Source organism: Felis catus, chromosome B3 (assembly GCF_018350175.1).
Source record: "Felis catus isolate Fca126 chromosome B3, F.catus_Fca126_mat1.0, whole genome shotgun sequence".
In the NCBI taxonomy this organism is placed as follows: domain Eukaryota; kingdom Metazoa; phylum Chordata; class Mammalia; order Carnivora; family Felidae; genus Felis; species Felis catus.
Window position 1 is genome coordinate 113479918 of NC_058373.1, and position 27964 is coordinate 113507881.

The 27964-nt window shown below is 43.4% G+C and overlaps 1 protein-coding gene across 6 annotated transcripts in view; it reads right to left on the reverse strand.

The window, feature by feature from the left end:
• ZFYVE26 (zinc finger FYVE-type containing 26) overlaps positions 1 to 27964 on the reverse strand; it is an 89538-nt gene that overhangs the window by 33157 nt on the left and 28417 nt on the right. For 5 of the 6 annotated variants that reach the window (XM_045060109.1, XM_045060110.1, XR_006599718.1 and 2 more), the window contains 19 exons: positions 26329 to 26448; positions 26057 to 26221; positions 25285 to 25503; positions 24539 to 24641; positions 22937 to 23682; positions 21444 to 21640; positions 20315 to 20419; positions 16327 to 16449; positions 15751 to 15927; positions 14051 to 14297; positions 13170 to 13283; positions 10833 to 10996; positions 9395 to 9531; positions 7554 to 7585; positions 6739 to 6875; positions 5612 to 5832; positions 1375 to 1522; positions 908 to 1117; positions 210 to 428 (listed from right to left, as the gene is read on the reverse strand). In XM_045060109.1, coding sequence (XP_044916044.1) covers positions 210 to 428; positions 908 to 1117; positions 1375 to 1522; positions 5612 to 5832; positions 6739 to 6875; positions 7554 to 7585; positions 9395 to 9531; positions 10833 to 10996; positions 13170 to 13283; positions 14051 to 14297; positions 15751 to 15927; positions 16327 to 16449; positions 20315 to 20419; positions 21444 to 21640; positions 22937 to 23682; positions 24539 to 24641; positions 25285 to 25503; positions 26057 to 26221; positions 26329 to 26448 — 3584 coding nt within the window. The remainder of the gene's footprint in view (positions 1 to 209; positions 429 to 907; positions 1118 to 1374; positions 1523 to 5611; positions 5833 to 6738; positions 6876 to 7553; positions 7586 to 9394; positions 9532 to 10832; positions 10997 to 13169; positions 13284 to 14050; positions 14298 to 15750; positions 15928 to 16326; positions 16450 to 20314; positions 20420 to 21443; positions 21641 to 22936; positions 23683 to 24538; positions 24642 to 25284; positions 25504 to 26056; positions 26222 to 26328; positions 26449 to 27964) is intronic. The other variant, XM_019833183.3, reaches the window with a different exon arrangement.

Genomic DNA, 27964 nt, shown 5'->3' on the forward strand with positions numbered 1-27964 from the left:
GATCCAGGTTAAGACTTGTTGCACATGTATCAAATCATAATCTAAATGGATAGAACTTTCCATTTTTACCTGACTCTGCCAGAGATGATCTTATAGCTCAGCACTGGGTTAAGTTTCAGGTGGGTTATCACTCCCCTTAAAACTGAGTGGGCCAACCCAGGTGGGCAGAGTGGGCACTGCTCTTTGAGAGCTGGGTCTGTGAGTCCCACCTTGTTGAGGAGGTGGAGTAACGCTTCCCGTAGGCAGCTGTGCCTCATGTAGAAGCTGATGATGGCCAGGTTGGTGCTATAGTTATGCAGGTAGAAGAGGCATTCTTGGTAGTAGGTGTTGTTCATGATTTTCCCTTCAGGAATCACCTCCAGAGAGAGGCTCTGGGTCCGAAGGGTAGTTTCCAGTTCTTTCAAGGTAGCAAAATAATCATCATCTTGCTGACAGGAAAGGAGAGTGCAAAAGAAAAATAAAACTCAGTAAATTCTCAGCAGCCTCTGAAAATATTGCTTTCAAAGAGCATTTAGTAATGTGGAAACAACCTTACAATACAGTTTTACAATTCTCCATCATACTATAACACTGTGTTTATAACACCAATTTCATTCAAAAACATAACACAGAAAATTCACCAAAATCTAGATATTACTTAAGTCTGGGTAAGGGATTATGTATAATTTTTATCATTTAAAAAATACTTTTCTGTAGTTTGCTTTTTTTTAAATGGACTTTGTATTACTTATCTAACCATATAGAGTTACTTACCCAATTATGTAAAATGGAAAGAATAAAATCTAAATCTGGCAGCTCTGAGCCGGGACTGCCACTATAAGCTGAGTGGACACTGATTCTTTCCCCAGGTCATTACTGCTCCTGAGCTTTCCTCCCTGAACCGACTCTCCATCTGCTGTCTTCTTACCAAGGACAGGAGTGGCCTCACTGTGGACTCCAGGTACTCAACCACATCTTGTACCAGTCTTGAGCCATGACTCAGCTGATTGAGGTCAAAAGGGGGCTTCAGACAGCGACTGAACTTCTCCCGTGCAGCAGTGAGGTTCCCGGCTTTGAGGCAGGCCATGCCCCAAGCATGCCACGCTCCAGTGGGATCAAGGCCAGTCTTTGTGGAGATCTGGAGGAAAAACTGCTCCTTTTAGTGAGAGGCACCTAAATCCAGTGAAAGTCCCAAAGACCAATTCTTTCCCATTGTTGCCAATCATCTTCCTTCCCCATCATCCCACCTGCCATTACTCCCAACTGGCAAACTTGTCATGCTCTAGATACTTCCCTACGGCCAAGGACAACTGAGAGATGACAATACCTGTTTGCAAGGCCAGGCAAAGGCAAGTCATTACAATTGGGTAGAGGTAAGTTTTGTCTTGGCCTCACCTCAACACCCAGTTGGTAGTACTCAGCTTCCAAAAGCTGGTTCCTTAGCCTGGTTACTGCAGCCGGCTGCAAGATCTGATCCAGAGATGGCACGTGGCGATATGAAGCAGCAACTAAGATATTCAGCACATCTACCTTGCTGATGTAGCTACAGGGAGGAAAGAGGCAAGGCAATGAGGCTCTACCGAGTCTTACTAAGAATAGTTGCTGCTTTAATGTTTTCTATTTCAATTCCAGTGCGAAATGTGGTAATGAGAATTGAGAGGTACACAGACACTATGAGAGAAGGCTCTGGAGTCAGACTCTCTGAATCTCAACTCACTTAGCAGCTCTATGACCTTGGGCAAGTCAGTTAACTCTTCTCTACCTCAGTTTACTCATTTGTAAAATGGATATAAGATAATTTTTTTTTTTAACGTTTATTTTTGGGACAGAGAGAGACAGAGCATGAACGGGGGAGGGGCAGAGAGAGAGGGAGACACAGAATCAGAAACAGGCTCCAGGCTCTGAGCCATCAGCCCAGAGCCTGACGCGGGGCTCGAACTCACGGACCGCGAGATCGTGATCTGGCTGAAGTCGGACGCTTAACCGACTGCGCCACCCAGGCACCCCTGATAATTTTAAGAATAGAATGAAATAGCCCAAGTAAAAGGGCTTAGCATTGAGTCTAGAATTTTGAAGGTAATCATTAAATACCAGATATTAATACTCAGAGTAGGGATGTTTACAACTAGGAGATTCATAAATTGCCCACTTGCTTTTTGGTTCTTTAGAACTGCGTGCTAGGGAGAAAGCACAGAGACTATCAATGGCCTGGCCTGTATTTCTGGTCAGTACAGAAGCCACGTCACTACTTTCCTTGGAGATGCTGCTGGGAAAGGGCAACCTGGTCCTTGACTTGACATCTTCTTTCCATGCTTAGGATGACCCCGTGCTACAGCCCATTAGCACTGCCATCTTTGATCTTACTCCTGATACCTGGTGATTGTAAAAACCTTATGGTGACAGAGAGCCCAGAGAACTGGGTCATTTTGTACAGTGCTCCTGAAACAGTCCTACACTCAAAGTTCTTGAATATAATTGTATATATTATGCAATATATATTACACTATATATATGTGTGTATATATATATATATTATGTAACATATGTTATATACAATTATATGTAATTGTTTAGAAGTCTAGAAAAAAGTTCCATGGATCCTTACTTGTCCATCAATTTCCCTGGAAAGGGATTCAGGACATTATTCATTCTCAACTTACTGGGATTGGGGTAAGGGAGAGTACATGGTGTAAAAACAAAATTGGTATCATAATGTATTGTACATTTGTCATAACAGGTAAGGGGCGCCTGGATGGCTCAGTCGGTTAAGCCTCCGACTTCGGCTCAGGTCATAATCTTACAGTTCATGAGTTCGAGCCCCGTGTCGGACTCTGTGCTGACAGCGTGGATCCTACAGCCTGCTTCTGATTCTGTGTTTCCCTCTCTTTCTGCCCCTCCCCTCCTCATGCTCTGTCTCTATCTCTCAAAAATGAATAGACTTAAAAACAAAATTTAAAAAAATGTGTAAAAAAAATTAAAAAAACAAACGTGTAGTAACAGGTAATGTGAGTTTTGTTTTTAAATATTTATTTATTTATTTAAATGTCTCTCAGAAGGAGGTATGAGTTAAAAACAGTGGAAAAATACTGTGCAAACCAGGAGTTCTAAATACACGTGAGAGATGAAAACTGCAGGAAGGAAGAAATCATCTAGAATGGGCATGTCTGAATCTATAAACTACAAACGTATAATGTAAAGCAATTGTTGTACATTGTAAAGAGAAGCGCACAGCATCTGGGGTTGAGAATCTTACCGAAGGAAACACTTCCTTTTTAAAATTTCATTTTTTTATTTTAGAGAGAGAAAGAGAGCGAGCGAGTGCTTGTGTGCATGCACTTCAGCAAGGGAGGGGCAGAGGAGGTGAGAGAGAGAGAGAGAGAGAGAGAGAGAGAGAGAGAGAGAGAATCTTAAGCAGGCTCCATGCTCAGTGTGACCCTGGGATCATGACCTAAGCTGAAATCAAGAGTTGGATGCTCACCTGACTGAGTCACCCAGGTGCCCTGCTTTTTTTTTTTTTTTTTTTTTTTTAGGTTTATGCATTTTTAAAGAGAGCGAGAGAAAGAAAGCACAAGTAGGGGAGGGGTACAGAGAGGGTGAGGGAGAGAATCCCAAGCAGGCTCTGAGCTGTCAGTGTAAAGCCTGACTCAAGGCTTGATCTCAGTTGGACATTTAACTGACTGAGCCACCCTGGCGCTCCTCCCAACGCCCCCCTCTTTTTTTTAGCATCTTCTTAATTTCTGCTGTCTATAGCCTAAAGTGAATATTTCCTCCACTTATATTAGATTTTGAAAGAAGTATAGGACTTGATGTTAAATTTGTTTTTTCCCCCCAATCTGAATACTTTTTTCTTTTAATAAGACTTTACTTCATTTCCATTACTGACATTTGACGTATATTTAGATATATTTTTATTTTTGCCTTAACTTCTACTTTCTGCTATATGGAGTGGTTTTTGTTCTTTTCACTTCTCTATTTCTGGTAAATAGGTAGATTTTTGGTTCTTTTCATGGTATTTAAAAAACTTTACTTAACATATACTTATTTCTTCATTTATTAACTTGAAAAATGATATAGACTCTACTGTCTCTTAGTATGAAACAGTGAAATTAACTCCTTTATACTTCCTTTATACTTCCTTCCACTTTCTGTTACACCTCCTCCTGTCTTTCTCAATCTTGTTTGTTATTTGAAAAAAAATTTTTTTAATGTTTTATTTACTCTTGAGAGACAGAGTGTGAGTGAGAGACACACACACACACACACACACACACACACACACACACACACACACAGAATCTGAAGCAGGATCTAGGCTCTGAGCTGTCAGCACAGAGCCCGTAGCAGGGCTTGAACTCACAAACTGTGATCATGACCTGAGCCGAAGTCAGATACTTAACAAACTGAGCCACCCAGGCCCTCCTTTATAAATTTTTTTTTAAAGTTTCTTTATTGATTTTGAGAGACAGAGCACACGGCAATGTGTGCGTGCGCATGACTGCCTGTGCGGATGTACGTGAGCAAGGGAGAGGCAGAGAGAGAGGGAGAGAGAGAATCCCACACAAGCTCTGTACTGTCAGCATAGAGTTCGACAGTGGGGCTTGAAGTCACGAACCGTGAAATCATGACCTGAGCCAAAATCAAGAGTTGGATGCTTAACCAACTGAGCCACCCACATGTCCCCTGGTTTTGTTAATGAAAATAATAACACTAGCATTTTTGGAGTACAAAGGCTCTATTCTTAGCCCTTCACTCTCATTCTATCTTCATAACTGCCCTGTAAGTATTATTAACACCCCCCATATTATAGAAGAGGAAACTGAGACTCAGAGCAGTTAACAGACTTCTCCAAGGTTACAGAGCTAGGAAGTAGTAGAGATGAGATTCACTGCACTGGCTCTCCATCTTGGGAATTTGCAGGTGAAAACTGAGTAAGGGCCTGAGGCACTTACACTTCAAAGAAAATTATGCTCTCTGCTCCCATATCTGGCTAGGACTGAGTGTTGGGAACACACAACATGAGTCACACATCTCAGATAAGCTGGGAACTGGGAGTTTTCACTGTCAAGTTAATGAATGGAGGCAGAGCAGGTTGTATAGGGATCTGGGGCCTAGTCTTACCTTTTCTATAGATATTTCTACTTTATGATGCAGATTCCTACCTGTAACACAGGGATAGACTAGCCCCCAGTGTGCTTTATAGATCTGTTACCCAGAACTTCTGAGGCAATAGTCTGGATTTGGTCAAGACTAGGGTAGAGTTCTGGCCAAGGCTAAGCATTGGACATTTAGGGAGAGTACATTTTCTTTTAAAGCCAGACAGTTCCACAGAAACTAAAGGTGCTTCCCCAAATTGATTTTAATTACAGATTAACCAAAGCGTTTACTTTCCTTCCGATGGGGTAGTGCTACAGAACACTCTGCTTTGAGGATCCACCCAGGGAAAAAGAAGGGTAGGGAAGATCTACCCTTGTGATCTGGTAGCAGCATTTCACCAATATCAAACTGAGAAGCAAAACATTTTAGTGGGTCTTATGAGAGAGGAAGGTGAGGTGAGAACTCATAGTGGGGCCAGAAAAAGCCACCAGATAGAAATGATACCCACGTAAAAGAACAGAGACTCACTCCCATTTACCTGTCACAGAGAGCGAGGTCCTGGCTCCGGCCAGCCTTGACGAACATCATCTTGGCGCTGAAAAGAAGCTGCTTCATGATGTCTGTGAGTAGCCCTGCATCCACCTCTGGGTTGGTGAGGCCCTGGGACAGCTTGCAGCAGTGCTCAATTAGCTGGTGGCCACACGCAGTGCTGTCCCGGTGCAGATTCAAGATGGCAATGCACAAGGAGGCACTGGGGGACTGGCCAGGGTGGGAGAAGAGAGAAACACATAGTGAGCTTCGGGACCAAAGCATTCTTCAAAGGTAGCTGGATGGCAGGAATTATTCTTCCTATTTCGCCAGGCTTGAACTACACTGGAGGAAGGAGCCAACTTCCACAGCAAAGTAGGAATGAAACTCAACAAATTGCAGGTGTTCTAAGTAGCATTGCTAAAGCTCTGCCTGCTAGGTTTCGTTCCCATACCGGGAATACTGTGTTCATGTGTTACCTACTTCTTGGGGATGTCCACACATTCCCTCCATTTTCTCACTAGTGCAGATCTTCCTTATTACTGGCAAGGACTATGGAAGTCGCCTTGCTGGAGAAGTCTCTGTTTCAAGCATAGACCCATTGTTGCTGAATTAATATTCCAAAAGCACACTCCAAAACCTTGCACGGTCCCTGGTGCCTTCCAGGTACATATTCCCTACTGCAGAACTCAAGGCCTTATCCATAAATAGCTCTTTTCAATCCTGCCTTTTACTACCTCTCTGTTAACGCCCTATGTTCTTTCCAATTAAACCATTTCCAGTCCCCTAACCATGCCCTGCAATTTTTGACACTGTACCTTTGCTCAGATGTTCTAGTTTTGCACTCTTTGCCCTTCCCCTATCCTCACTCTCCTTAAAACGCCCAAATTTCTGCTCGTCACACTCCTACTACTCTTCTAAGGATCATCTTAAATGCTACTTCTTCCATGAAGCCTTTACTGATCTCTCGTTTCCAAGATGCTCTCCATTTCCTGCCTCAGTTGGTTTACTTGTCTTAGCTTCCATATTATTATGCTGTAAGTGACGGCCAGGTCGTGTTCACCTATCTCTGGCATTTGTTGCCATAATTATATGTTAGAAAAAAACTCAAATGACCATCACATTTATTGCCATCACCTGCTCATAGTAGAATTCACTCCGCATCAGCTCATTTTCCTCCTCATTCAGATCCAAAATCCATTCCACCTCAGCTGCTTTGGGGACTCTCACCACAGCTGAGTATGGAGGGCTTTCACTCTTGGAGCTGGGTGGTGCTGAGAAGAGAAGTGCCATCTGTGTGTCAGTAACTGACCAGCAGTGCAGGGCAGCCCCGCCAGAAAACTGGCATGAGCTACATGCAGATCCCTGCCTATCTGAGGGTCTCTGTCTCTCCTTGGTCCCCTTTATCTTCTTTAGAAGATCTTACTAGGTATCTCAAACTTTCTTCCCCAGGGAAGATCCCGGACGAGTGTTACAGTGTTTGTCATACAACCCATTGCTTCACACAAGAAACTGTGAAATGTGTATCTTTCTCAAATGGAGGGCTGAGTCATTGGCTACCCTAAAAACTAACTTCTGTGGAAGGATATAAACCAAACTATTAATAGTGATTGCATTGGGGGAAGGAGGTAGCATTCAGAGGTAAGATGGTGGTGAAGGGGAAATCCAGGAGAAAAAAAAAGAAATAACCTATTCAAAGTTAGGATCAAATTCTTTGGGTGCTGGCCTTCTGAGTGCTGGAAGCTAATGGCCAAATATGGTAGGTTAATATGATGGTAAATTTTAAGGGAAACAGCTTGATAGAAATGCCAATAATTTTCTTTATTCCTTGGCCAACAAGTTGTATTGAGTTGCCATTAAGGGTATCAGTTGCAGTTGAAACACTGAAGAAAGAAGAAAGAGCCAACTTGAACATATAAACAAGGAGTCACAGGAATATGATTCAACCTTACCTTCTGGTTGTTCTGGATTCTCCTCTGGCACACTGGAAACAGAAAAATGAAATGCCTGAATTCCTTCTCTTCGGTTTTGAATTTGGTATAGAGCATTGACATTTATACCATTATCCAAGTAAAATATATCAGGGAACCAACCAAACTCCTTTCTGTCCCTCACCTGTCACAGCCACTCACTCATCATTTTCTGTCCCTTCCATCTCTTAAATACCTCTTTAAATGTCCCCATCTCTCCCTCCATCCCTGCCTCAGAAAGGGTCCTCAGCATTTATTGCCAGAACCTTTCCAATGGCTTCCCAGTTGGTGTCCTTGACTCTGTCAACCTACTCTCTATTTTGCAGCTACAGCAAGCTTTCAAAAATGCAAATCTGGTCATGTTATGCTTGTGCTTAAAATTCTTCCATAGCTCTTCAGGGTAAAAGTATTCCACATTTGCAGTTTCAGTCCTTATGACCTAGCCTGGTTATCTCTTGAGACCAACTCCTGCCACCCACGACTTGTGCTCAACCCATAAAAGTCCTCTCCACTCTGCCACTGGCTCTGGTCAATTTCAGTTAGCACCACCAAGCACTAAGTCCTGATGCCACAAGTCAGAGGTCAAGTCTATCACCTGTACGAGGAGCCACTGCTCAAGCCTATTTATACTTTCTCAAACAATCCACATATTCTCCTGTTGCTACCTTTGCAGTTGTCACTCCCACTTCTGGGCATGCCGTTTTGGCTTCTTTACCTACTAATTTCTCATACTTAAGAGGCTCAGATCAGGTGCTATACCTTTAAGAAATCTTCTCACCATCAGGCTAAGCTGTGTGTCTCTACCACTACACTCATCCAATGACCTTGTGGTCTGTTTGTTAAGGTCTCCCCACTAACATGGGGCCCCCTTGAGGACACAGTGATTATTGCTGAGTAATTGTTGAGTGAGAGAATCCCCATCAATTTACTGCTCATTTCTAATCTCAGCAATATGGTATATGGATATTTGTCTTGTCCTCTACTCCGAGGGAGGCAAGCGGTATGTCAGCATCACAGAACTGGCAATATAAGCATGGTATGTCTTCCTTCCTAGGAGACCAGTAATCATCATGGTAAATGATGACAAAAAGTGTTCATCTTAAATGCAATAATTCTGTTGAGCAGAATATAAAATCAATTTAAGTGCATAAGCAAAACATGAGTAACTTGCTTTTGAGGAGTTTCTTTGGCTCATATTCCCAGATGGCCTAGGAGTCTTAGTTTCACCCTCCTTTGCTGCTAGAAGAAGTGAAAAAAACTGAGCAACAGTAAGCCAGCAAACAGTCTCAATCTGTCTTGTCAGAGGTATAAGCAGTTTCTGTCATTAGGTAAACTGTGTGTAGGGAGGTGTGGGGGCTGTCCTAGTTGTGGGTAACAAGCCAGGTTGACTAGCTGGATTAGAAATGATGGAAGTGATGCCCAAACATTCAACAGGTGTGAATATGTGCCTTTGAGTCCAACTGAAACCAGCGGAAGCAAGAGTGGTTGAAAAATTGGTGAAGCTACTGGCCTCAGACAGGAACCATGTGTCCTGATATGAGGAAGAACATCATGTAAGAGTCTTGAGTTCTGCTTCCTCTCACCCCTACTTCCTCTTAGAAGTTTCTCTGACCAAAGTCAAACATTTCACTGTAGAGTTAATGACATTTCAGCATGAATGCTAAATTAAAACTTGCTCTAACTGTTCCAGATTTGAGATGCTCTCCACAATGAGACTTTAAGGAGTGTAAGGACGGGGGGGGGGGGAGGGGGGGGGGAGGAGGGATGGGGGGGTGGTGGTGCAGAGGTCAATGGATGTAGCGGCCCCACTGCAGGACACTCACTCTTTGTTGTAGTAACTATAGCACTGGTCACACACGCGAGTAGGGCTCTCTCTGCAGCCTTCCACCCGCATTTTCTTAGTGGAGCAGGCACTGCACACTAGCCGGCCACAGCGGCGACAATGATGACGCCTGTTGAACTGAGGAGTGTCATTGGGAAGAGAAGAGGCAAGAGGAGAAGGTGAGATTGCAGATATGGTGAGTACATCTGTCAACCCATTTACTTTTGGTATTAGCCACCTGTGACACACCTAGAATACCAGGTGTTCAGGCTTCTACTGAGAAACAACACTTAGTCCTTGCCTTTAAGAAGCTGACATTTAAACGTTATCTCTCAGATGGTGGGCAAAGGTGACCAAGTAATGGAACAGTTAGTTTTGCAATAGTTCCTGACAAGTTCTACCTGTCTGTGGAGGCAATGTGTGAAGACACAGCAAAACGTAGTGGGGAAGAAGGGACTTTCTCAATCAACACATATCACGTTTCTTCACGACACTGATGATGAGGAGAAAGTATCTTTTTTTTTTTTTCAAAATGCTTTTACTAGTACTGTCTTATTCCACTGTAAGAGGCTGATAGATATACTTCTTTCATAGATGAGGGGAAAAGAGTCACAGAGAGATCACATTATCATTGTTCTCATCAGCCCTGAACTAATAAGCCAGTCAGTACTGTGGTAAGTGTGGTACCATTTGTTATCATACCCAGTCCTTACAGTTCCATGGGCCAACAAATATATCATCCCTAGCTTACAAGTGAGCATCTGAGACTGAAAAAGTCACACTGCTAGTAAGAGGCAGAGCTGGGATTAGAACCTATGTCCTCTGTCTCCAGAGCTAGCACATAAAACCACTACTAGCCACCTGTCTTACTGTGAAAGGGGAGCTAGAAAGAAGATTGCTTGGTGTTTGGTGACTCCTTCTGCTATACCACTCTGCCTCTGTTTATTCTTTCATTAGAATGGAGAAAAAAAGATTTTAAAATTTAAAGCTCCTTGAAGGTGTCTACCACCTGTCTGAATATAGAAAATATTTCTGGTTGGGTCAAAGATAAACCCATAGTCTTAGATTTGGTAGTTCTTCTAAAAATACCAATATCAAGGGGCGCCTGGGTGGCTCGGTCAGTTACATGTCCCACTTTGGCTCAGGTCATAATCTCATGATTCAGGGGTTGGAGTCCTGGGTCGGGCTCTGTGCTGACAGCTTGAGCCTGGAGCCTGCTTCAGATTCTCTGTTTCTCTCTCTCTCTGCCCCTCCCCTGCTTGCACTCTGTCTCTCTCTCTCTTTCCCCCCCTCAAAAATTAAAATAATAAAAACATTAAAAAAATTAAAAATACCAATATCCTCTTAGGGACAGGAGGTGACTATAAACTCCAGGCTCACGAACTGGTGGTTTCCTTTCAGTTCCCCTGCTGGTAAAGCTGGAGACCAACGCTGCTTACCATGGTGAAGCGCTCCCTGCAGCAGACCATGCAGACGCTTGCACTCTCATCGGGCACCCACTGATGCCTGCCAGGGGGTGTTGCTGGGGGGACAAACTCTGGGGGGGCCTGATTCTCTGGGAAGCTCCTCTCCCTTGGACTGGGGGAACGTACAGTGGAGACACCTGGGAGTCAGAACGAAAGTCAGAGTAAAAGGCGATCAATAGTCCAGCTAATAAAGGAAGGAGGAATTAGAAAATTATAATTTCTCCATGTTTCAAACCCCTACTGAAGTTATATATCCAGCCAATGGTCATCAGTGGCTGACTGTGTCATAGAGAGATACCAGGCATTGAGTGTCTCCTGATGGCAGGCATACAAATACCTATCAAATACACTTATCAGAAAATATTAAGCCTAAATGAAATCAAGCTTCTATATCTACCTACGAGTGTACTGGAAATACAGGGGACGGAGACCCAGACTGCAGGGTGGCAATCAGCAAAACCTAACATGTGAGAAGCTCTACAGGACAAATGACCTAGTTTCCTCCACAAATAAAAAAGAGGCAGGGAAACCAATTGATGAAAAGAGATTTAAGAGGTATTTTAGCTAAATACCATATATGGACATTATTTACATCTTAATGCTAGAAAAATCAATTCTAAAAAAAAACATTGAGACAACTGGGGAAATGATAATAATAAGAAATCATTAATTTGTTTTTAGGCATGATAATGATCTTACGGTTTTGCTTTATAAATATCCTTACCTTTTAGAGACATATACTGATATATTCATAAACATAATCGTATGATATCTAGGATCTGCTTCAAAATAATCCAGTAGAGGGTCAAGGGTATAATGGAACAAGAGTGGCCATCATGAGATGATAATTATTGTAGTTGGGCTATAGGTATGTGAGACTTCATTACATTATTCTACTTTAGAGTTTTGGAAAATGTCCACAATAAAAAACTAAAAAAAAAGGGTAAACCAAAGCTGCTCAGGCTGCCATACGCAGATGCATGAGGCTGTTCATAAAACTGTAAGTCTGCGCCTTTCCCTCAGGTCTGCTGGTTACTGTACAGCATGGCTAATTTTTAAAGTATGGCCATGAAATGCCACAGTCTTTGCTCTATGGTATTCAAGGAAACTTCTTGTCCCTAGCAGAGCAATGTTGGCAGGTCACGGAAAAAGAGAACTGAAAAATACAGTGACTCTTGGCAGTGCCCAAAAATCTCTCCCTGGAATCCCACTCCCTTAATCGTTGGCAAAACAAACACTTGCTGAGCTTCTTCTGAGGAGGGCAGGCCATTGAGCAAGGGGCCAGAAACTGTGGGAAAGGAGGCGTGGTGAAAAGGGGTCATCAGACATGGCTGAGGCCTTCAAGGAGACTGCATCCTGTGTAGGAGACATAAATGACAAACTGCAGCATAGGACTAAATACAGTCTATCATCCCCATTAGTGAAGTCTGTATTTATGCATTTTGCCAGTCACCAAAATTTATCTGTAACCTCAAAATCAGTATTTGCAGTGCCTTTGTAGACACGGGCAGAGTGGCGAATGAGTGAGTCACCTGACATGCCGGTTTCCATCTGAGGTTGAACAAGGTGACATTCTGCTTTCTTATTTCAGCTCTCATACAGAGGTGACCAGAGGACGGAGATGGTAGGGGACAGTGTGGTGTGGTGCCAGAATATCTGGCTCTTGGGCTAGTGGGCCAGGGTCTGAATCCCAAACACTCATTAGGCACTCATTAGTGGGCTTGCCTCAGGTGAGTCACTCTAACACTTCTAGACCTCTTTTTCTCTTTGGTAAAAAAAGAAAATAAAATCTACTAGGATGAATGGTTTTCAATTTAAGATTATAATCTAAGTGACACACACACACATACATACACTTTCCCTAGGAGCAATGGTCTAGTATTTGCTAATTCAGGGTTTGCAGAGATCTTCTAGAAATACTACTGTAAGTAAAAAAAATCAACTGTTAAATTTTCTGGGATATAGCTGGAATGGACAAAGGAAAACAATGAATAAGAATGCTGTAACTGAAGGGGGCACCTGGGTGGCTCAGTTGGTTGAGCGTCAGGCTCTTGATTTTGGCTCAGGTCATGATCCCGTGGTTTGTGAGATTGAGCCCCACATTGGGCTCTGTGCTCATAGTGTAGGGCCAGCTTGGGATTCTCTCTCTTCCTCTCTCTCTGCCTTTCCACACCCCCGCCCAATAAATAAATGAACTTAAAAAAAAAAAAAAAAAGAATGTTGTAACTGGAAATGAAAAAAGAAGCAAAAGAATTGGAAATAAGGCAAGATTGAACTAACCAATGGGTAACCCTCAGAACCTGTTCTTACCAGGAGCAGCAGCAGAAGAGAACTCTGCTGATGGAGATCTAGACAAGGTCTCAAGGTCTGAAGCCTGCCCAACTTCCTGGAGATGAATCACAGAATCTGTAGAGAGGGAAAATGCTGACAAGATATATTCTACCATAAGCATCTTTCCTCACCATGCTAGGCATTTAATTTAAAGCCTTGTTGTTTGCTGAATGTTATCACATGATTCTACTAGGTATAAAAAGTGTGCCAGAGGTACTTTCATGCTTCTTAAACTCCTCAAAAAGCAAAAGAGATAAGGAAGCAGCTGCTAGGATTTTATTTTATATATATATATGTATATATATATATATCTTTTTTTTTAATATATATATAATACACATACATACGTATTATGTATACATATATATACATTTTTTTTTTACAAAAAAATGCCCAGAGGGAAATAGAAGACAATTAAATGATAGCCCTGGAGGGTAGTAAGAAAAAAAAAAGCTGTCTGGGAACATCAGCTGACATTCCATTTTACTCATTCTAGAAGAGGCTCAGCTCGCATAGTAGTGGTATCTGAGGTGACCCTGGGAATAAAGCATACCATCAACACAGAATGACGGTACTTTAGAGTCCACTGCACTGAGGCCAGACAGAGACCACTCCCAGCATGTTTTGTTTCCCAAACCTTTATTGTCTGCACAGTTCTAATCTACCATCCCTTAATTTTGGTTAGCCTGCTACTTCCTCCAGGGCCAAGAGCTCTCCTATATAACAAAGAGCTCTCTCTCTCCTGACATGTATTCCTTTCACTCTTGATCAACTCAACAGAAGAAGAGAAATTAAAACTAAGGATGTAGTATGGTGTGTCTTCCTCCAGGTGGAGCACCCATTAGTATGTTGGCAGTTACCTGATCGTTTCTCCCTCAGAGAGTACGGGAAATCCAAGGCTTTTCCTGCATATCTGGAAAGCAGTGAGTCAACCTCATCCATGGTAAAGCCAATCTCCTGCCCAGTTAGCAGCTGCTGCAGAGTCTGCACAGCCACAGTGGCCCAGTCCACTTTCATGTTCATGAGTAGCTGTTCCAGCATGAGGAGGGGGTTAGAAGACAAATGGGAGTAGTTGGCCCGGTGTGGCTCAGGTAAGGTCAGTAGAACCTGTTTGTAGGATAGATTCACACAATAAAGAAAACAGTACACTAGCATTTCAGAAGAAAGTCAAGGTTCTTATTGCGGACAGGGGGTGGGGGGGCGGACAGAGGATCAGGGACCAAAGGCACATGGCCAACTATTAGAATTGGCTAGCAGTCTTTTAGGAAGCAAGGCTGAACTCCTCTATTTAAATCTTTCAGGTGGCAATCAAGAAGTACTTTAAGTACCTTTACCTAGATGAGGGGTTGGCTAACTTTCTCTGTAAGGGGTCAGATAGTATGTATTTTAGGCTTTATGGGTCATAAAGTCTCTGTGGCAACTACTCAACTCTGCCAATATAGTGTGACAACAGCCATAATCCATACATAAAGGAATGTATGGACTGTGTTCCGTAAAAACCTGATTTACAAAAGCCAGCTGAGAACTGGATTTGGCCCACAGGTGGCACCTCTAGGCGTAGTTGAGCTCTGCCTGATCCTTAAAGCCAACATTCTGTCTATTCGAGGCATTAGTAGAATGAGCAATATAATAGTAGAATGAGGCATTATTAGAATGAGCAATAGGAGGCTGTCTAAGTTAAGCACTTCTAGGGTCCTATAGGTAAATTATGTCTCTAAACTCCTAGATGTTGTTATCACTAGATATGAAATATGTTCACTGGGTCTGCTCATTGCCAATTTTCAAGGATTCATTCACCCATTTAGGTACAGTGCATTAAAAAAAAAAGAGTGCATTTTCCTTAGGAACATTTTATGTAGTTGAACTCTTAGCAAGTGAGCAGTGGCCATATTCACGGCACTTGTACTTGTGGGGTGAGGTCCATACTCACGGCATGGTAGATATGACTGCCAATTGGAATCATTAGAACAGTGTCAGATGGGTCCATTTCTCCCCAGACCCTCCTTCACTAGATTACTTTTTCTAGTTTATAATTTCTTCTGTTAGTGTCTCTAAGGTTACACATCAAACATAAAGGCCTCATTACCTAGACAGCTAACTCTTTTTTCTTTAGCTCAGACTAGGTTATCAAGCAGTGGTTTGAAATCCTCACATGAGAATCCCTTTGGAAGATAGCTAAGCCCTGTCCCAAGAGATTCAGTTTTAATTGATCTGGGGTAAAGGTCAATGTTTTTTTTTTTTTTTTTTCTAAGTCCAAGTGATTCTACCATATAGTCAGCATTGGGAAGCACTGATACAGCAGACACCAGGGAAACCATGAAGAAAAGTCAGGAGGACCACCCAGAATTCACTTTGGAGGCAAGGCAAGATGAGAATGACTACTCCTAAGGGACTCAACTAGGATATGGTGTGCTGTTACGGTAAAGGTTTTATACAGCACAGACCAAGAATGGCAGGTGCCTGGGAGAAGAGCCATTGAAAGCATAAGTTCTGAAGTGGGAACTAGGCCGGCAGTCTCTCCCCCAGGGATGGCTTCCCACCACCCCATTTTCTTCCTGACCTTGGATCCTATGTATAGCGCCTGGATTTCACGGTGTCGGACAGCAGACAGTTCTCCGTAGAAGTGGGTGGTGAGGTAGTTGGCCAGGAAGTGAGAAGCGGCTAAGCTAGGGTGCTGGTCAAGGGATTGCTCTGTGACCTCAAGGCACATGGTGGGGTCAGGAATTCTTCGTAGGAGCTGTTGTAGGAGAAGCGTAGAGGAGAAAGGTGAGGACCATAAAGAACTCAGTCCAGCCCTGTTTTGAGAATGAACATTTAGGTTTATTCATTTTGGATTAATCCCTTCTCTGTACTCTTTTTTTTTGCCATCTCTGTAGCTTCACAAATGATGGCTTCGACCAGAGTTTAGCAGAATCCTGGACTCAGCTGACCATTTGGTATAAAAGGCAAGGCTACGCACCTTCTGCTGAAGATGACTACAATCATCTTGAGGACACAAAGGACTCCTTAAGGACATGAAGGGGCAGAAATGAGACTGCAAATGCTTTGCATGGGATTCAGCATGAACAAAGTCATCTGAATTGACTAAACTTTTTGTATTATCCCAAAAGAAAAATGGCAAATGATGGAGGCTTACTTGCAGAGCCTTTTCATGATCTCCTTTTTCTAGAAGGTGGAGAAGATGCTTTTGATGTAGGCTGATTAAATGCTCTCTTGGAATGGGGTAGAGGCAGCCCCACTCTTCACACAGTCCATACTCCTGGAAGGAAACACACACGGCTTGAATCTCTTTAAATCACCGGCCTTGTCACACATCCAGCTTTTGCCAGATTTTTCTCAGCAGTCTTGAGTCTGCTGGAGTCCCCAGGAAAGTCTGGTAAGTGTTGATGGGAAGTTCATTATTGGATTAAAGTGGGTTCATAAACTCAAAGGACTACAGTGGCAAGGGAGTCATGAAAACGATCGAAGTAGGCTGATGATGAATATCACTTTCTTCTGTGATCTAGTATAAAAAAGAAAAAGAGGACATCTAGTGACTGACATTTGGTGTCAACCCTGGGGAGATAGTAAGGAAATGGGGAATACTGAGAAGACTGTCCAAAGGAGACAGTGCCGAGTAACGTATGGAATTGCTGAATTACTACATTGTATGCTGAAACTAATATAACACTATATATTAATTATATTTGAATTAAAATACATAAACAAAAGAACAAAACAAACACAAAGGAGACAGTGTCTACTCAACTCTGACTGTTACCATATATGCAAGGCCCAGTGTTGCCAGACTTCAAAAATTAAACAAAATTTTCTTCAATCAAAAAATTTCCATATTTCAAGGGGCGCCTGGGTGGCTCAGTTGAGCGTCTGACTTCGGCTCAGATTATGATCTTGCAGTTCATGGGTTCGAGCCCCATGTCGGGCTCTGTGCTGACAGCTCAGAGCTACAGCCTGCTTCGGATTCTGTGTCTCCCTCTCTCTGCCCCTTCTCCACTTGCACTCTGTCTCTGTCTCTCAAAAATAAATAAACATTAAAAAATTAAAAAAAATTTTTTCCATATTTCAAAATGTCGGGAAGAGATCACAATATGAAAAATTAAAATTTGGCAGACCAATACTGCATAGGCCAAACAAACATGCTGGGCATTGGATTCCATCTGTGTCCCCATTTGCTAGCCCCCACTCCCAATTTGTGAACGTTGGATTAAAGTTTCAGAGAATGTCCTAGTATTTTAATGTGGTGCCATCTGGAACGTCCTCCCCACAACTCTGCCACCTCGTTTGGAGTGCTTCTTGGTTTCGCAGGCCCCATTAGGTGCCCTGCCTGTGCTCCCTCCACAATCTGTCACTTGATATATCGCAGTCATCTAGGGATGTGCCTCACATCACCACCCTTCCCCAAATGTGAGCTGCACAAGGTCAAGGGCTAAGCTTAACTGTCTTGTCTCACCACCACGAAGTAGAGTGGCAAATTACAGATGAGCAATAAAAGTTTCCTCAATGAATGAGTGAACATCTGAATGAGTACATTCACATTTTGAACTATGGTATATTTAGCTCCTTAAAAAATGAAATTCTAGGGGCGCCTGGGTGGCGCAGTCGGTTAAGCGTCTGACTTCAGCCAGGTCACAATCTCGCGGTCCGTGAGTTCGAGCCCCATGTCGGGCTCTGGGCTGATGGCTCAGAGCCTGGAGCCTGTTTCCGATTCTGTGTCTCCCTCTCTCTCTGCCCCTCCCCCGTTCATGCTCTGTCTCTCTCTGTCCCCAAAATAAATAAACGTTGAAAAAAAAAATTAAAAAATAAAATGAAATTCTATTTAGCACTCAAGTGTTCAATAAACATTTGAAAAGATATTCAAGGTCATTAGTAACCATGGAAACGTAAATTCCAACAGTAATGAGATCTCATCTTATAGGCACAAAGGGAAAAGCTGGACAATACTGAATGCTCTAAGAATGTGGAGCAATAGGAACTGCAAGTGGACAACTGGTCTGAAAAGCAATTTCTAACATCTCGGTAAAGGTGAGGATGCTCATGCCTGACGATTCAGCAATTTCACCACTAGCGCTACATTCTGTACTTAGGGTGTACAGTGTGGGGTGACAGTATAAAAGCATCAATTGTATTATTCTCTACACTTTTCTGTACGTTGGTAAATTTCACACACAAAAAGAGAAAAGAATGTGATGTAGTTACCAAGAAAATGTAGACGTTGCAATCGCTATCCAAATAACACCAGGATTCTTCACAGAGCTAGAACAAACAATCTTAAAATTTGTATGGAACCAGAAAAAACTGCGAATAGTCAAAGCAATCTTGAAAAAGAAACACAAAGCAGGAGGCATCACAATCCCGGACTTCAAGCTTATTAAAAAGCTGTAATCATCAAGACAGTATAGTACTGGCACAAAAACAGACACTCAGATCAATGGAATAGAGAACCCAGAAATGCACCCACAAATGTATGGCCAACTAATCTTTGACAAAGCAGGAAAGAATAACCAATGGAATAAAGACAGTCTCTTCAGCAAGTGGTGATGGGAAAACTGGACAGCAACATGCACAAAAATGAACCTGGACCACTTTCTTACACCATACAAAAAAATAAACTCAAAATGGATGAAAAGACCTAAATGTAAGACAGGAAGCCTCAAAATCCTCGAGGAGAAAGCAGGCAAAAACCTCTTTGATCTTGCCCGCAGCAACTTCTTACTCAACACGTCTCCAGAGGCAAGGGAAACAAAAACAAAAATACTACTGGGACCTTATCAAAATAAGAAGCTTCTGCACAGCGAAGAAAATAATCAGCAAAACTAAAAGGCAACCGATGGAATGGGAGAAGATATTTGCAAACAATATATCAGATAAAGGGTTAGTATCCAGAATCTATAAAGAACTTATCAAACTCGACACCCAAAAAACAAATAATCCAGTGAAAAAATGGGCAAAAGACATGAATAGACACTTCTCCAAAGAAGACATCCAGATAGCCAGCCAACACATGAAAAAATGCTCAACATCGCTCATCATCAGGGAAATGCAAATCAAAACTACAATAAGATAACCACATCACACCTGTCAGAATGGCTAACATTAACAACTCAGGCAACAACAGATGTTGGGGAGGATGCAGAGAAAGAGGATCTCTTTTGCACTGCTGGTAGGATTGCAAATTGGTGCAGCCACTCTGGAAAACAGTATGGAGGTTCCTCAAAAAATTAAACATAGAACTACCCTACAACCCAGCAAGTGCACTACTAGGTATTTATCCAAGGGATACAGGTGTGCTGTTTCAACGTTTATTTATTTTTGGGACAGAGAGAGACAGAGCATGAATGGGCGAGGGGCAGAGAGAGAGGGAGACACAGAATCGGAAACAGGCTCCAGGCTCCGAGCCATCAGCCCAGAGCCTGACGCGGGGCTCGAACTCACGGACCGCGAGATCGTGACCTGGCTGAAGTCGGACGCTTAACCGACTGCGCCACCCAGGCGCCACCAGGTGTGCTGTTTCGAAGGGACACATGCACCCCCATGTTTATAGCAGCACTATCAACAATAGCCAAAGTATGGAAAGAGCCCAAATGTCCATCGATGGATGAATGGATAAAGAAGATGGGGTACAATGGAGTATTACTCGACAATCAAAAGAGAATGAAATCTTGCCATTTGCGACTACATGGATGGAACTAGAGGGTTTTATGCTAAGCAAAATTAGTCAGTCAGAGAAAGACAAATAACATATGATTTCACTCATATGAGGACTTTAAGACAGGGAACAGATGGACACAAGGGAAAGGAAGCAAAAATAATATAAAAACAGGGAGGGGGATAAAACATAAGAGACTTTCAAGTATGGAGGACAGAGGGCTACTGGAGGGGTTATGGGAGGGGGATGGGCTAAATGGGTATGTCATTATTGCATTATATGTTAACTAACTTGGATGTAGATTACCAATATAAAAAATAAAAAAATATATAATTACTTAATAAATCTAAAAAAAAAAATGGGGAAAAAAAAAAAGAAAATGTGGACATTGATACATGGAAAGGGGTCTACACAACCAGGTAAGGAGTTTCAACTCTGAGAAGAGGAGAAAGGGAACTACCACTCAGGAAAATAGTACCTTTGCTTCTAGAATCATGTTCATGACAGTTGATGGGTCCTCAAGGCAACAGTTCCTCAGGGTCTGCCAGTCACACCATACCACGGTAGCTTGCAAACCTAGAATCTAAGGGGAAATAGAAAGAACTCTCAAACCACACTGCAGCTTCCCCTTCCACAAACAAGTCACTGGAGTTTCCAGGGATGGGCCACCCCTAAGTTTGTGTCCCAAAGTCAGGCTGTCAAAACTTTCCAGGAGAGAGGAGAAATTAAAGCAAATGAGGCAAAGACTGTTTGGAAAATGAGTGAATGTATCTGAGAAGCATACTCAGGGAGCAAAGGCTGGGCAGGGAGGTCAGGATTGGAGCCTTTCACTTAACAGGGCAATCAGAGGCTTCTGTGTTTCACAACTTGTGCAGCCTTCTGGGGTCATTTGTCCCATGCTCCTCCATCTCAAAACTCTACCCAAGATATTCTCCCAGCTTGAATGTTCCGTGGGATCGTCTTTCATGCAGCATTTAAGCTCTGCATGAGAAGTGCTGAGGAAGAGTGGAAAGAAAATCTCTTTCACCTGCCATTTTCACTTTCTCTGATGGGGCTCTGGACTCTGGTTGCAAGTACACATGGAAAAATCAGCATAGATTTTATACTTGCTATGTAGCCATATCACCTAAATCTGTCTCCTTGGGCCTCTTGATCTTGAATATAACACTCATCTGCAAATAATCGTTCATTTGGAAACTGTCACTTTCATGCAGCCTTTCAAAATGGCTGTTGAAATTTAGCTGAAATTTAAAACAATCTTTAAAAAAGATATAATTGAGATTAAGCTCTATAAAAACGCTTGAACAACAACAAAGAAGACATAACAGACATAAAACATGCACAAAACTCAAATACACATGTGAAAGAGGCTTTGTGGACTGTTATTATTATCCTTGTTTGATGCATTCATATTTAAAATTATAAAAGGAAATACATGGTCTCCTCATTGTTTACCTAAAAACAGAAGCCAGATCTAAAAACAGATACAGAACAAAAGCCAGGCCCAGATCGTCTGTTTCTTAAAATCCACCATCACATGAAAATAGGATGGAGCTGGTAATATAGTGGGAAGCCTATTTCCTTCCTCTCGATGCTGGGACCCATACCTTCTGATACACCCGCAGCTCTGCTAGCTTTCTCTGTAGCTCACACTTCAGTCCATCTTGGACAGTTGTGTCTGAGATGCAGTATGCCAGGATCTCCAGGCACCACTCCAGGGGCCACCTGTCCATAAACTGTAGGGTTAGCCGACTTCTCAGAGATGCGTCCTTCACAGGAAACAGGAACTGCCAACCGTCTTTGTCTATAGGATGAAAAGATACCCAAAGATAGTAAGTCTGGCACTGGAAGAGCTCAAGAATCCAGTTTACTTCTTAAGAAAAGGGCTTTGCTCAATTTCATAAAACAGGAGCTTGGAGGATCCTTAAGACCCATCTGACCTTAATTAATGTTTATACTTGGAACCATTATGTAACAAGCAGAAATGCCATATACCCTTATGTTTCTCTTTATGCTGACTTAATCACAGTCATGAGATTTTCTGAACAGAGAGAGAGAGAAGGAGAAAGGAAGAAAAAGGAAGAGAGGAAGGAGGAAGGAATAAAAGATAGAAGAGCAGACGTATTTTGAAATACAGAGACATCTCCATATTTTGGCAGGCTGCACAGATAGCACCATTTCAGACTCGGCTTGTAGGTGGAACCTCTGGTTTTCCCTGCAATTTCCACTCTGTGAAATTCAAATATATAACTGCTTGAAAGTTATTTCAGGTAAACTAGTTTCACTCCCTCCATACCCTCTATCATTATTACTTAGTAGATCTTTCCCACACCCATTTCACAGATCTGAAAACAATTAATCTCTAAGCAATTAAGACTGCACAGCCCATCAGGGGATTTCTCCACCTTCTCTAGGAAGGATTTTCTCCTTTCTGCAGGGCAGTCAAGCCCTGGATTGAGAAGCCATTCCCTACAGCATGCCTAACCCTTGCTCCCCCAGTGGAGTGTTCTAGGTCATTGCTCTCAAAGCCCTTAAAAGTTCCTTGGGAGCTTTTATACATGTACCACTGACTAAGCCAACCAGGCGCCCCCACATTCTGTTTTTATGAATAAAATTTTAGTAGAATGTACTTATGGTAATTTGTTTACGTATCACGTATGGCTGCTTTCATGCTATAATGGCAGAGTCCAGTCGCTGCAACCAAGACTGTATGGCCTACAAAGCCCTTTACAGAAAAAGTTTGCTGATCCCTGTTTTAAAGTAAACATTTGTTTGAATCCCATCCTGGGCTTCTGGGGGTTGTGCTCAGATATATGTAATTTATAGAATTTTCCAGGGATTGTGATATGCAGTGTTGAGAAAGTTGGTTATGAGTGCCCATTCTAAAGGCAGATGGAAAGGTAGATGCCCATTCTAAAGGTAAGCTCTGCTCCTATCCTAGGCAAGTTTTCTACCTTCTGAGCCTCAGTCTCCTCTTGGTATCATGAGATACAGTGGCACCTTTCTCTAGAGTTACTATGAAGATCCAATGCAATGATACGCTCACTGAATGCTCAATGTTATTACCACCAGGGAAGGGGAGGCATAGCTTTCTGCTCACCACATGCCGCGGCACAGCTCAGGACCGCATCCTTTATGTTGCTCAAGTCATCCACATCTCGCCCGTACACTTCTGTGAGCTGAAGGGCTTGGGGCCAATCTCTGGCCACCAGGGCTTCCTTGAAGGCCTCAGTAAGCACGTCTAGAGCACTGGGAGAGTGCAGGCCCAGGAGGACGGTAGACAGACTGGCCCGACCACAGAGACTCACTGCCAGGCTCTGCCCCTGCTCAGTGGACCGTCGTAGGGGCTCCCAGGCAGCCACGAGGGAGGCCTTAAGCATAGGGAACTGTTCCAGGAGGCGTTCACACTCCTGGGCTACCTGCTCTGCGCTCAGAGGCACTTCCCTGCGGCCACGAAGCTCCTTCCATGACAAGCTGGGCTTGGTGAGCTTTGACCCCTGGGAAGCTCCTAGACAGGCCACCGTGGCCAGCAGCTTTGAGCGGGACTTAAGGAAGGCCAAGGCAGAAGAGGTAAGGGCTGGGAGTGATGAATCCCTTGGGGAGGAGCGGGGCTTTCTCTCCAATGTGGGATTCCCAGTTGGCTTCGGGGAGCTCAGTGTAGAAAGTGGGAGGTCATCCAGGCAGTGGGAGGTGTGCAGCTGGACCATGACGCCCAGCTGGGTCACAAGGGATGATGTCTGCTGACTTTGCTGGGAAGAGCAAAGGGCAAGATGCTCACAGCAGCAGTTAACAATGACCTTCGGCACACTCAGGTTGAGCCCCTCTCGGGCCAGAAGGACTGCCAGCCTGGACGGAGAGAAGCAGAGGGCATGCAAGACCTGAGTGCACAAGTATATCACCCAAGTTCAGAATTTTTTTATGCTTATACAATCTAATGTAAATGCAGGCTCTTTGTTATTCTTACTCTCTCCCTCTCCCCCCTGCCTCCCCCCCTCCCCCCCGCCCCAGACCAAAGGTAGCCTATTAGAGCCACTGCTCTGCCCTTGCTTTTTCGTTTGATTACGTATCTGGGAGAACTGTCCATATCCCCCTACAGAGAGACCACCTCATTCCAATTTACAGCTATACAATATTCCATTATAGGTGGAACCATAATTTAACCAGTCTTTTATTAGTGGACAATGGATTTTTCTGATCTGTTGCTACTACATATAAGGCTGTAATAAAATGACTTTGGATAAACACCATTTTTCACATGTCAGTAAAGCCACAGGATAAATTCCCCAATGTGATTGCTAGATCAAAGGATATATAAATTTGTTTTTTGTAATAAATATAGACAAATGTCTTCCCACAGGGGCTGTACCAATTTATATCCCACCAGCAATCCATAAGAATGCTTGTTTTCCTATGGTGTAGTCAACTCATGAGCTATCAAATTTTTGGATTTTTGCCTATTCATGAATGAAGATTCACCCCTTAATTTTATGCTTGCAACATAAATGTTGCGAGAGGTGGTGAGAGAGAAACAACTGAAATTGAACTTTAATGTAGCTGTGTAAGAGTAAGTGCAAATTAAGGGAAAAATCTGGAAGAAATCCCTATTCTCTGTACTGAATTCAAGCACCACCCCACTGAGCACTCCTTAATGAAACCATTAGGAAGGCCCATCCATGCTTAACTCCCACAGAGTAGTTCCTACCTGTCTGGGGGAACTTGTCGCTCAAGCAGGAGGTGTGACACAAGTTGGGAAGAGCTCTGTTGCAGGAGAACAAATGGATTTCCTACCTTGACTTCCATGTGATCTGCAAAGAGAAACAAAGTGACCTTGGTTTTCACCAATGACTGCAATAGCTCAGAGCCCTGTTTCCCAGAATTAATAAAGAAGTGCAGTATCAAAATGAAGACTATACTGATATAGTCAGTAATACTTTCTGACTATAGTCGGAAAATACTTGATATTTTCTACGTAAAGGGTATTCTCAACATGACGCTGACCACAAGTTGACACCTTACCACTGCTCTAAAGACTTCCAACCACAGACAAACTTTAGTGGGTAGGTTTGGCCCCAAACAGCTCATCCTGCTCTCTTAAATAGGACTGAAGTGCACGCAGTACTCTCTCTGTGGACTCAAGCAAGAACCTGGCCCTCAGATCATAGACATGATTCGTCTCTGGGTCCTCAAATCCACAATGGTCTGAGAGAGGTGTTTTTGCCATTAATGCAGTCAAAATTTATTCGGTACTCCCATGTGCTGTACAGCTGTACCCAACAGTGAGCAAGCAGGGATGAATAAAACACAGGGATGAATAAGAGGGGACCCTATAAATCTAGCGTTCTTGGCTACTACTGTACCCAGAACCTCTTAATTGAGCACCTTTCCTCTTTCCTACCTTAAACACTTGCAGGCCAGTCACAACTCCCTTTCCTCTTTCTTGCTACTTACCGGGCTCAGAACTCAAACTCCGAAGGAGAACCGTGGCCATGGTGCTGCAGTAACTGAAGAAGGTGCCTAGGTAGTCAGTCTGTCTGCTGCCTGCTGGGGTCTGTCTGCCCAAATTCTTCTGGAGGAGCTGAGTCTGGATGTGCACAGGGTGGGCCTCTGCCTCTGGAGCTTTCTGGGCCGCCTGCTCCACCAGTGAGGAGAGTGGAGTACTCCTGGGCTCTGGGAGGAGTTATGGCAAGAGAAGGGATGGAGGCCTTAGTCTCTGCTTCCAGCTCTGGGTCAATGGGGCATCCTATAGCCCGGGTGCTATGCTTACAAGGCAGCTATAAAGTCCTAAATTGGTTGCCCTTACGAGTGATTCTCAGCCAGTAAGAGCTTTGAGTTTGCAGAAATCAGGGTGGATAGTCCTGTTTTCACCCCAGTGTCTCTGGGGTGGAATGGCTTGATGAAGAGCACAGCAATCCTTTAGGGAAGGTTGATAAATATTTACTGAGTACCTTCTGGGTGTATTTCTCATTAAGAATGAGAAAAATGTTTAAGTCAAAAAAAAAAGAATGTGAAAAATGTATCAGCTAAGGGAGCATTAAGCATCCCTTCACTTGAGGGGCTGGGAAAACAGGTGGAATTAGCTGTGAGACATGCCCTCGCTAAGAAGGGGCTTCATGAGCCCAGTTCCGGAGTCCTAAGCCTCTGCCCCAAAGTGTTCCTTCACTCTCGGCTATCCCCTCTCCCCAGCTCAGCCCTCATCTGCTGCTGCGCAGTCGGGCCGTACCTGGCAGCTGTAGAGCCTCTCTCAGCGCCTGGAGGACTTGTTCCAGCTGCTGGGACAGGGTGGTGTGGCCGGCGACACAGTCCTCGGTTAGGCTGGGCCAACACATCTGAAGCAGCTCAGCTATGCTGCACCGCGGAGGGCCCCCTCCTTTTTCTTCTACACTCTCTGTGGAAAGCAAATGAGAAAAAGTGAACGCTGATGCTGACCTAACGCTCCAAGTTTAGGAGAAAACAAAACAAACAAACAAAAAAAAAGGGAGAAAAGCAGCTCACCCGATTTAGTTTGTCCAGCTGATATAAGTGGATAATTGAGAATCTTACTGATTTGCTGAAGAACAACAGGAAAACCTCGAATGCCATCAGCATTGAGGAGTACCTGGTCTAGTCGCCGACCTGGAAATGGATTGAAGGAAGAGGGAATGCAGAAAAAATAAGGCACTTTCAGAGACTGATAACTCAGTCTTGTACTTACTTGTACAGTTTTGTCTTCCCCAACATTAAAGAGGAAATATATGCTGTGCCATTTTGGTGACAGCCAGCTTACCTGGTTTATTCAATGTCTGAGGTTCCAGGGCTACCTCCAGCCTGATGCCTCAGCTGCAAACAGCAGCGGGCACACGGTCTCTGGCACTCTATGAAACTGCTGTCCCAAGCCAAACACTTGTGTGGATTTGCCTTGGTACAGTCCTCAGCTGAGAACTTGAGCTGGGATCACATCTGTCTTCTCTCTTTGCCTAAAGGGGCATCTTGACACCCTGACTAGACTATAAACAACTTAATGGACAGAGATTATTCCTTGTATCTCTCGTACCCCCTACACTTTGGATAATCTGGAAATAAGACTAGATACTATTGATTGACATGAAACCATTTCAGCTATTAACAGTTTGGATAATATCTCCTTTCATTTTTGGATGAGTACTAGAAAAAGGGGAGGGAAATTGTTCAATAAGAACAGCATTGCATATGCCACAGTATACTTTCTTAGAAGGTCTATGTGAACATTAAAGGACATTTTAACAACAGCTCAGAAAGGATTTGTAGAGGCATGCAGAAAAGAGGTACCACAGCAGGCCTGGGGCTGCTATCCTTAGAGAGGCCTGCCTGCAAGTTTGCCACTGGCTGGCATCTACAAACTTGACTAAATAATGGTTTCTGACACTGATATAGAGCTTGCCCTAGATGATAAGAGTGGCCAGCTGTGCCTACACTGTTTGTACAATGTGGTTTATGCTGAACACCTGTTTCCTTTTGAGAATCTAGAATTTTGGTACACGCGGGGCAGAGATGCACCCCCCCACACCAAACAAAACAAAACACAACAAAACGCTGGGCATTGAGTCTCTGAGCTTCCTGGGATACACTTGTCACGGCTCACTGCTAGAGGAATTAAGCACATCCTGTGTAAGTCCACAGGGAGAAGACTCCTGGAAGCTATGCCTGGCTTCCTCCGGACTTTATCCCATGAGCCTTTTCCCTTTGCTGATTTTGCTGCGTATCTTTTTGCTGCAATAAATCTTAGCCAAGAGTATGACTACATGCTGAGTTTTTTAACTTCTCCTAATGAATCACTGAACCTAGGAGTGGCTCTTATACCATGACCTATTCACCTTTCATCTCTCCTTACTACTGAGAGAGAGGTGCTTTGTCCAATGTTGGTGTATCATGGATGGGTGGAGAGTGGAACTTTGCCTAATTCTTCACATTCCTCTACGTTCATATACCAAATTCCTCCAAGAATTCAATATACACGATCTGGGACATTATTAACCCAAGGTACAATCCTCCCTCTAACTGTGATCCATGAAATATTCCCTTTCACCTGGTTTACGAACTCAAGACTGTTCTAGGTTTTAGATTAAGTGGGGTTCATTCTTCAGGAGGCATGCAGTCTGAAGGCACAAATTCC